This window comes from Pangasianodon hypophthalmus, chromosome 13 (assembly GCF_027358585.1).
Source record: "Pangasianodon hypophthalmus isolate fPanHyp1 chromosome 13, fPanHyp1.pri, whole genome shotgun sequence".
NCBI classification, from domain to species: domain Eukaryota; kingdom Metazoa; phylum Chordata; class Actinopteri; order Siluriformes; family Pangasiidae; genus Pangasianodon; species Pangasianodon hypophthalmus.
Window position 1 is genome coordinate 25,361,160 of NC_069722.1, and position 10,808 is coordinate 25,371,967.

At 36.7% G+C, this 10,808-nt stretch overlaps 1 protein-coding gene and 2 non-coding genes across 3 annotated transcripts; 1 reads left to right on the forward strand and 2 right to left on the reverse strand.

Annotated features, from left to right (window-relative positions):
- Positions 1-1,143: 1,143 nt before the first annotated feature.
- On the reverse strand, positions 1,144-1,215 carry trnap-agg (transfer RNA proline (anticodon AGG)). Its single transcript has one exon. It is a non-coding gene; the product is annotated as a tRNA-Pro (tRNA).
- A 1,598-nt stretch (positions 1,216-2,813) lies between these two features.
- trnap-agg (transfer RNA proline (anticodon AGG)) lies at positions 2,814-2,885 on the reverse strand. Its single transcript has one exon. It is a non-coding gene; the product is annotated as a tRNA-Pro (tRNA).
- Positions 2,886-3,358: 473 nt separating this feature from the next.
- On the forward strand, positions 3,359-6,900 carry rpl14 (ribosomal protein L14). The gene is made up of 6 exons (XM_026909803.3): positions 3,359-3,460; positions 4,811-4,912; positions 5,003-5,097; positions 6,133-6,232; positions 6,338-6,391; positions 6,797-6,900. The coding sequence occupies exons 1-6, from the start codon at positions 3,458-3,460 to the stop codon at positions 6,866-6,868; spliced, it is 426 nt and encodes a 141-aa protein (XP_026765604.1). The 5' UTR covers positions 3,359-3,457; the 3' UTR covers positions 6,869-6,900.
- The last annotated feature ends 3,908 nt before the right edge of the window (positions 6,901-10,808 follow it).

The window sequence follows — 10,808 nt, forward strand, 5'->3', positions numbered from 1 at the left end:
GTCTCACAGTGCAACAGTGAACAGAACAACAACAAACTAGATACACACACACACACACACACACAATAAAAACAGAATATAATAAACTCTAGTAGACTACATGATGAAGAAAGTTTAGTAGTCTTTTGAGGAATGTAATGTAGAATATGAATATACATAAATAGAATATGTTTAAAAAGAACAGATATACAGCTGTAGTGTGCAAAAAAATTCTCATAATGCATCTGTATACTTTCTGTATAGAGTTAAACATGTTTTTTAAAAAATAAATAAGCAAATATACAGAGCTGTACAGTGTATAGAGTTATTATGTAGCGTGCAAACTGTGTGTCTGTGTGTGAGGTAGAAATCTACAGACTTCTCAAGGGTCCTCATGCAGTAGCCGCGTTGCCTGACGGGAGAAAGTCCTTCTCCTTGTGCTTTCTTAACGAATTTATGTTCTTCGTATGAAAATGATAAATGATACTACTACTACTAATAATAATATTAATAATAATAAAAACTCTGTCAGTCTCAAAGCCAAAAACCTTCTCCATCTGTTGCCTGTTCAGCCCTAATAAATGAAAAGTAAAATTTTATTAATTCCTCACAGGGAGATGAAAGTGTTACAGCAGCATGATAGCAATAATAGAGAAGTGAGGAAATATAAATATAAATATAAATGTAAATATATATATGTTAATAGCAGTGTCTTAATATGATAAGTATACCGATTGAAAGGCAGAAGCATGATATGTACATACATATATACATACATATTACATCCTCTTTGCAATTTTTTTGCACATCCCCATTACATTATACTGCTACAAATATTTATTATACTGTTCATCTCTTATACTCTCTACTAGGCTGCTACTTCTAATGTTTACACCTACAGCAACTTATATTATACTTTTTACACTGAGACTTACTGAGCCCACTGTCTCTCAGCAGTCACTGTCCTGTCCTGTACTGTCTTCATATTTGCACTTGTGCTTGGTCCTGGAGGGACGTTGTTTCATTTCACTGTGTACTAACTGGCTCTATGTGGTTGAAATGACAGTAAACTCCACTTGACTTGACATTCATACATACATACATACATTCATATGTGCAAACATACATGTAATTTATATTCCAGACTTAAAAGAAAAACTGCTTGGGCTCGTCCGGGATTTGAACCCGGGACCTCTCGCACCCTAAGCGAGAATCATACCCCTAGACCAACGAGCCGATGGGTAAAGGTTTAGGATGTTCACATCACAGTTTGCCACGTCTCCACATCTCTCTGTACAGTTCAGGAGTTTGAGGAGTTTCTGTAAACTGCAATGTGTCTTTGGCGCCATCTAGTGGTGAGAAATGGGGAACTGCAGCTCCTCTGCTTAAATTAATCTTTTCTAAACACGCTGCATTTTGTGCATCTGGGTTTCTTTTTATTTTCTTTTTTTGTACAAAATGCAAGAATGTTAAACAACACCTAAATAAATTACATTACAGAGAAATTACCTTTCAAGTTTGTTTAATTATATCTTCCTATACTGCAGAAATAAAATCTACACTGAAGTCCACATAAGTGTTCATGGAGGTGTTGTTTATCATACTTCTTACTTTTCTTAGATATTTAACACAAACAAGTCATTCTTCTGAAATCTATTGAATATGTTGCACGGTTCGTCAATACTTAAAAATATTCTTTAATTTAAAAAAGCAATAGTACAGAGTATTTAACTTTATAATGTATAAATACAACATTCTAAAGAAAATGGTGAGTAAAATGGTGAGTGTCTGTATTTAAAATGGTGAGTCTCTGTATTTAAAATGGTGAGTCTCTGTATTTAAAATGGTGAGTCTCTGTATTTAAAATGGTGAGTCTCTGTACAGATACTGAAGAGAAATTTGAGTAAAAGTTGATGATTTTGCGTTTCCACACACAGCAGTAGTTAAAACAGAGAAACTAAACTGCAGGTCATTATTATTGTGATTATTCATTAAATATTTGTTGAGATGTCTGGGAAATTAAAGAGTTACAGCAGCATGATAGTAAGAATAGTGAAGTAGAAAAATAAATACAGTACTGATAGCCTACAGGTTGAAAAGCATCAGCATGATATGTACAGTGGATTTAAAAAGTTTACACACCCCTCTTATGATGTAAAAAATAAAACCAAGGTACATCATATCAGATCTTTTCCCACCTTTAATGTTATTTAGCAACCAACACAATTCAAGAAGAAAATTAAAATTAAAAATAACATGGTTGCATAAGTATATGCACCCCTTAACTAATACATTATTAAAGCAGCATTTGTTTGTAATTCAGCTCTCAGTGTTTCTGGGTCAGAGTCTACCACCTTATACATCTTCATTTGGCAATTTTGTTCCACTCTTTCTCCATCAGATGGTGAGGGGATCTCCTGTGCACAGCCCTCTTCAACTCATTCCACAGGTTTTTGATAAGATTTAATTCTGGGTTTTTACCTAAAACATTTCTGTTTGTTTGTCACTTGCATTGTGTTGGTTTCTATATCACATTAAAGGTGGTAAAAGATCTGGGATGATTTATCTTGGTTTACTTTTTATGTCACAAAAAAAAAATGCAATTTTAACAGGGGTGTGTGAACTTTTTATATCCACTGTATACACACACACACACACACACTGGAATAAAGTAAATAGTTATGGCTGTAAAAAAGTGAGATGAATAAGTAAACTGCTGATCACTGAGCAGTGTCAGGACTCTCCATGAGCTGGTCATTATGCAGAATGTTCAGCCTGATGGAATAAAGTTTTAGACTAATGCTTTAATTTATGTTGCAGATTTCAAAAAGTTTGGGCTCGTCCGGGATTTGAACCCGGGACCTCTCGCACCCTAAGCGAGAATCATACCCCTAGACCAACGAGCCGATGGGAGAAAAGTCAGGAGATTCATGTCACACTTTTCCACATCTACACAGATCCTCACAGGGCTACACGTGTACAGTTCAGGAGTTTGAGGGGTTTCTGTAAAATGTGATGTGTGTCTGGCGCCATCTAGTGGTGAGAAACAGGGAACTGCAGCTCCTCTGTTTAAATTAATCTTTTCAAAACACGATTTTTTTGGCATCTGGAGTTTTTTTAATGCAAGAAGTTTAAAATAAATAACACACATAGCACTTGGACACGTAAACAAATTGGGCATTAAAGAGAAATAATTCAATGTTTAATGTTACAAAGTTGTTTAACTCAATAATATAATAATATAATAATATAATATTCTGTAGAGAGAACCTCATTTAAACCTTATTTAAAGGTCCACTGCGTGTAAAAACAGTAAAAACAGTGAAGTTCACTAAACACAGCTCAGTCTCTAACAAAGTCTAACATGAATAGTGTAAGAGTCCGTCTCGGCAGTTGTGCGCATGCGCAGTGCTGAGCGGAAGCAGTATCAGGCTGGACCGGAAGCTGAAGCGTTCTTTTTCTGCCACGGTCTGCCATCATGGTGAGTCTCTGTACAGATACTGAACACAAATTCGAGTAAAAGTTGGTCATTTTTTGCGTTTTCACACGCGGATGTGTTTCAGTCGGAGAGATTATACTGTAGTGAATGATTTTTGTGCTTATTTATGAAATGTTTGTTGACGTATTTAGAGAAATTTCCGGTGTTTAATGCGGTCGCGCGCGCAACGTGGTGGCTTCAGTTAGGCCGAGTGCGTTTAGATAACCAGCTAACTCACTAACCTACTAACTAACCCACTAACCTACTAACTAACCTACCGACTAACTAACCAGCCGAATTTACTAGTAAAGACAAGTTGTTTTATTAGTAAGTTCAGACACTGAAAATGTTACAAACATCACTAATCATGACTAGCAGGAGCTAGCATGGCTAATACACAGCTCTGGATTATAAAAGTGTTATATTACCATAAATTTAGTAAAAGTTAAAAATAAATAATAATAAAAGCAAATAAATATTGACATGTTCAGGGTTAAATCTGGTGTCTTTAGACGTTTCTTCATCATCTTATTCCCATTAAAGCAGCTTCATGTCACAGGGAATATCTTCTAATGTTTATAATAATTCATTAAATTTTTATAATTTATTATTTTCAATTAAAGCTCATAACATGTTAAAAAAATAAAATTGAATACAGGAGCTTTTTAGTAATTAAACTGGAAAAGGTTTTTATTTGTTGCTCCACAGGATGAAGTAAACACGACCGCTTAGTTCCCACATTTGCATTTTTCAGCTTTATTTCATTAATGTTTTTAACAATATTTCACTTTTAGTAATTAATTAAATTCTCAGACGTTTAATTAGTAAGTGTTAATTAGGTTAGATTTCTGATTTGTGTCATAATGACAGTTTTTTTTTGTATTAAAGTTAATAACATTTGAAGAAATAAAAAGAAAAGACTGTAGAAAGCTTCAATAATGAATTGATTAATAAAGTAAAAGATTAATAAAATAACTCGTGTTCAGCAGTTTGCCAGAATTTACAATGATTTTCACACTTTAAATAAAATGTATTAAATACACACTGGAGTTATTTTAATGTCTGAGTTTTGGTTTAGATTTTATTCAGATGGTGTTTTTATTTCAGCCTGTAGAGCCGTGCCGTAGTAATAATAAATAAATATATATATATATTTAAAAGAGAAACTACGACTTGGGAAAGTGTTTTTTCTGTACATTTTACAATCACATGCACAGATTAAGAGATTAATGCTTTTAATCTTTTTCTCTCCTGTCTTTCCCCTCTAACACGCCTATGATGTGAAACACGGCTGTGGATCACAGTGTTTCAAAAGTTTTCTGCGAGTTTAATTGCGTTTCCTGTCTTCACCAGGTGTTCAAGCGCTTCGTCGAAATCGGCCGCGTCGCCTACGTCGCCTTCGGTCCCCATGAAGGCAAACTGGTGGCCATCGTCGATGTGATCGATCAGAACAGGGTAAGAAGTGCAGCGTGTTTACGCGACACGTGCTGTTTAACGTGAGGTGCCAGGTGATGTAACCGTGTGCCGTGGTGTTTGGTGTCGCAGGCGCTGGTGGACGGTCCCTGCACCGGGGTGAAGAGGCAGGCCATGCCGTTCAAGTGCATGCAGCTCACCGATTACGTCATCAAAGTTCCTCACAGGTACGACGCCATCTTCACTCTCCATCGCCACGTCTTTCAGTGTAAAACTCTAAAGCAGCGCTCGCGATGTGTTTATACTGTAAAGTCTGAGCGGATGATGAGATTAGACAGGAACTGAACTCGGAGGAATCAGATGACGAGGAATCCAGCAGTAACACGTTAAAGTAAAATCACACTGAACACCAAGTTTATTTATTTTAATCTACACGGTTTATATTTAATCCATCTCGTGTTTCACATCATTCGGTTTAAACGCAGGTAAGATTAATGAATATTTGGGAGTTTTTATGACTGAATATTATTGGTCCAAATGTTATTATTAGAGCAGTCTCGCTCTTTAAACCCACACCCTGAGTAACGGGAGTGATGAGTGATGTCACGCCCTGCGACTGCAGTCCAACTCTGACAAACAAATCGGCTGTGATAAAAAGAAGCGTTTTGGATGATTTACATTCGTTACACTTCTGTTATGCTTTTACGTTATAAATATACGTCTACGTTTGTTACTGTTTCGTTTGTTATACTTTTTTACGTTCATGATCCGATTACGCTCGTTACGTTCATTGCTGTTTGTCTTACGGAAACGTTAGTTACGCTAGCTGTCACGTTCGTCATACTGCTACTGCTTCGCTGTTCCGTTCCGTTTATTACGTTCTTCGCTCTTACGCTTGTTATATCGATACATTTATTATATTAACGATGCTGATTATCACGATGGTTATACTGTTTACTCTATAAGTTACTTTTTTTTTGCTGGCTGATCATCAAAACCTCTGAATGACTTTGCCTAAAATCTCCATGATGTCCTGCACAACAGATACACTTTTGTAGCGTGTGAGCACACAAACCTGCGCTGTACTGAGACCGTCACTCAGAGTTATTATAAAGCTTCAATAGTGCTTTATAATGCAGTTGTGTAGATGATGATGTCACTGCCAGGACATCATCATGTTTGTAGCGCGAGCCGAACCTGAAGGCTGAGTTCGTTATAGTCTGATGTAGCTGACGTTAATGATGTCGCTTTATCCTCGACAGCGCTCGTCAGAAGTTTGTGAGACGCGCCTGGGAGAAAGCCGAGATCAACCAGAAGTGGGCCGAGAGCAGCTGGGCCAAGAAAATCGAAGCCAGGGAAAAGGTAAAAAAAAAACAAAAACAAACATAGACTTGAGTAATGTGAGTGAGATTAATTCTAATAAATTATCACAAACTTTTCATCATTTCTTCTGGATTATTTTAACAGAGGGCCAAGATGACCGACTTCGATCGCTACAGGGTCATGAAGGCCAAGAAGATGGTAAGAGAAAGCGTTTAAACCCACACATCTGAATTTTTATTCATTACAAACAAGTCTTTGATCTTGTGATCTGTTCAGACTCAGTGACTGTATTACCCATGATGCACTGTGAGCGTATGTTATTAAATATAAAGCATAGAGATTGGTGTTAAAGAGCTGGGACTCGGGGACACGTTATGCATCACAGACTTTTCTAGTATTTTTTGTAAATCTTGAAACAGAAATATGAAGTGATTTACAGCAGCAGCGCTAACTGGTGGTCGCTAGTTTCCATGGCTTGTTAGCGATGTTAGTAGCGTGTCAGATTTAAGCGTATCCTCGAGTATGAGGATTATTTATATTTATGCATCGTCCTGTCTGATCTTCTGAGATCTGACCTTCTGCTTCATGTTTTTGTCTCTGCAGAGGAACAAGATCATCAAACACGAGATGAAGAAACTCCAGAAAGCTGCAGCAGCCACAGCAAAGAAGGCTTAAATCGTATTCAATAAACGTGTTTAATGACTTGTTCAGCTCTTCTGCGTGGTTTATTTCTCTCGGTGGTGGGTGTAGAGGTGGAAGTGTCACCTGCTGTGATGATTATCACCTTCTCGCATCATTTCCTGTCCAAGTTTGTCACACGGAGCAGAATTTAAACGTGGTCCATTTCGCTTCACTGCATCGTAAACTCTTTCGCACTTATTAGTTCGGCTGTAGAGTCGGAATCAGATAAAATTGATTCTTTTGATTCGTTTGCTGTTTATTTTATTTTCTTCACATAATTAATAAAAAAAATATTGCCTGAGGTGTTTGTAGAGCTGAGAGTCCTCGTAAAACTTTCATTCACTGGTCAGAAATACAGCAATGAGGGGGAAAAAAACCTTCAAGTTAGTAAAGGTTACTGAGTTAGAAATCAATTAAATAAGTAACTCGTTGTGTCTCCAGAACAAAAAGATTTTCTTTTGGTTTTGTTCTTCGGTCCAGATCTCCAGAACACACAGCATTTCTGCAGAGCTGCAGCTCTGTGCTTCGGCTCAGTTTAGTGGAACATCTACCCCAAAAAATCAATCAAATCAATAAAAGCTGCCACCCAAAACATGTAGTGAGTCTGAATCACTTCCTGCAGTGAGTCGATTCTGAGTTGAGTCACTTTCTCACTACAGAGACTTCACCTGAATAAAGAGTTCTGTTCTCACGGATTAATCACTGCGTATGAGAAAGAAACGTTTCTAATGAATTTCTGACTAATCTAATTTAATTTAATCTAATCTAATCTGACACGTGCCTCCGGTTAATGTGTGATGCAGCAAAAAAAGACGGCAAACTTCATTTAAAATGTGTAAGTAGGTGAATCAAATGCAAACATTAATGTTTCTTTTGTTTGTTGCTTGTTTGCATTTTTGATTGCAAATAGTCACAAAACCATATCGAGTGTAAGTAGTGACTGAGAACAAAGGACCATTTTTACTTTTGCAGCTACATATTTAATATACTGTTTCTCTAAATTAATATCAAACGTTTAAATTTTCATTTTGATTCACCCTCGTAACAGAAGTAATGATGTTATAGTATAAATTATTATATAGATAATGTATAATTTGTGCTCAGCACTGTATATTCATGTGGAATGGAAAGAATACGCAGTATGTTTTATTAATCACAAAAGCCTTTAAGTACGTTAAAACGGCACATACACACTTTTACACTCTGTCTAGATGGTTTTTGTCATAAGGTCATTTCAATGTAATGTTTTATGTATCTACATATTGATTTATTTTGGTAATTTATTAGCTATAGAGCAGCTCGGATGTTTATGATGGTCACCTACAGAGAAGTTTAAACAGAACAGAACTTCATCCTCCAGCTTTAGTCATGCATCAGGACGTGAAATTTCCGGAAGCTCACCGTGTTCTGTAAATATTTATGAATTCTGTTTCTGCCCGTCTTTGGTTTATACAGTCTCTGAGATCAAACCTTAGCGTTTACAGTTTATTTACTTACCCAGTTTGACTCATGAACCCATTTCAGAAGGAACTATGACAATACAGAGCGTCATTACATCCTGACTCTTACTGCAGAACTTCAGGGAACCGCTTTATTTCAGTTTAGATCCAATCTAACAGCTTCTCCATCAGGACCTTAAAAATAAATACCAGCGACTGTGACTTGTTCTGGAGTGTTAGTGATGCTTTTGAGGAAAAAATCCAATGTTAAAAAAAGACACAAATTTCTAACACATAAGTAAAGTGTAAATATTAAAGTAGAGTCTCTTTCTTATCAAGAAAGACTCAATTACTTATCTCATCTTTTCTGGTTAGTTTCTCAATGCAGCGTGTCCCAAAACTTAACACTTTTTAGCAAAATGTCTTTCAAAGATTTTCATAGTTTACATTATATATATTTTTTCAGATGCCTTTGACAAAAGAAGAAAGTGTTGAAATCATTCTCATGGCTGTCACAAGGTTGCGATGGAGATGCAGTGACTTGCGTAACAGCAGACGTGTGAACACGAGTTCGTCATGAGTGGGAGAGATGACTCCGAGTGTGTTTACAAAGAAATGGCAAAATCATGTAGAGGATGTTTGGGATTAAAGTTACATTCTGGTGATAAAGTGTTCATTTCCCCATTGTGGGGAGATGTTTGGGACATGCAGTAAAACATTTCACTCTGACGCATGGCTGTGGGTTTCAGCTGAGCTAGCTGTGTGTGTTAGGGCTGTTGGTGATGTGCTTGTGAAGGTTCCTGGTTCAAGCTCAGGTGCTGAATTCTGTGTCCTTTATCATCATAGCTATTGCTGTAGAGCATAAACTTTGTGTAAACCCTCAAATATCTCTCAGCTGATTTAGCTTAGTGTGTTAGCTGGTGCTCTTGTCATGATTCCTTGAGTCGTCTGTCCTTCATTAATGATTATGATGTTCATTTAGTGTGCTTGTAGAATAATTTGTGAATTATAAGGAAAGGATAAGTAGATCGTAAGCTACCAACTGCTAGTCTGCTCAGCTGGTTAGTACTGCTGCGGGTCCTGTTGTGAAGGTTCCTGGTTTGAATCCTTGAGTTGCCTGTCTCTTATAATCTTTAGATTTTCTACAAAAAGCTATGCCTTATAAGGAAAGGATAAGTAGAGGATAAACTAGCATTAACACCATCCCCTGCTGGTTAGCTCAGTGCATTAGAACCTGTACTGGTGCTGTTGTGAAGGTTCCTGGTTTGAATCCAGCTGTAGGCGATGCAAACCTGCTGAGAAGGTACTAGATACACGCAGTGGGTTTTACTACTTCTTATACTGAAAACTAGTTACATGTCACAGTGATATGAATATAAGGACAGGTCTATAGTAATATAGTAGAGTAGTAATATTGTAGTATGTATAAGTACTATAAGCATATAAAATGTAGCACAGTAAATGTAGTAATGTGATTATAGTGAGATATATATATATATATATAGTGCAGTGATTGATAATAGTAACATTAATAATTTATAGTGTAGTGACATAGGTAGTATATAATGTGTATATGTGCATGTATAAATAATGTATGTACACACATATTTTGCAATATAAGTAAATATATACATGCATGTGTATATATATATATATATATACACAATACATACATACGCACACACACACACACACATATATATATATATATATACACACAATACATACATACGCGCACACACATGTGTATGTATGTATATATATATATATATATATATATATATATATATATATATATATATATATATATATATATACATACACACACACACACAATACATACGTACACACACACATATATATATATATATATATGGGGTGTGTATATAAAACTACTATTGTTACAGAGCCCATTTCAGCATAACCCCTGCGTTCACCTCTCCCAGAGCCCCAGGTGGGACAGACCGGACTTTCTCTTTCTTTCTTTCTCTCTGCCGGAGTTTACAGTCCCACCCAAGTCCAACACCTCCAACCCAGAGGGAGCCTCGAACCGTGATTCTATACTGAGACAGGTAGAGACCCATAATCCACTGAGCCATCGGAGCTGACAGGTCTTTCCTCTCTTTTAAGAAGGTTTATCCTTCTCTTTACACCTCCACCTACATATATAGAGCAAGTGAGAGAACATGCAGAATGAGTTATAAAGAAACACACAGCTCTTACAGAAACCTCATCTCGTCTAAGCCAGGGCTTGAACCACCACTCACCTGCGGAGACAGGTACAGCCCTTACACACTGAGCCACAAGAGATTGCAGCACTGCGCTGATCTTTTTAAGGGGTTTATCTTTTGCATTACACCTCCACCTATAGAGAGAGAAATTATTTATTAACGCACAGTAACGCCTTTAGAGCCAGGGCTTAAACCATAACTCATCTACTCAGGACACTACAGATTTCACACACAGACCACCAGCAAGAACAGCATCTCATCTTT

Excerpts from the sequence above, each read along its gene's own strand:
- rpl14 (XM_026909803.3), top strand. Across the intron at positions 5,098-6,132 it reads GTCATCAAAGTTCCTCACAG|CGCTCGTCAGAAGTTTGTGA; the intron begins GTACGACGCCAT and ends TATCCTCGACAG. Across the intron at positions 6,233-6,337 it reads AAATCGAAGCCAGGGAAAAG|AGGGCCAAGATGACCGACTT; the intron begins GTAAAAAAAAAA and ends TTATTTTAACAG.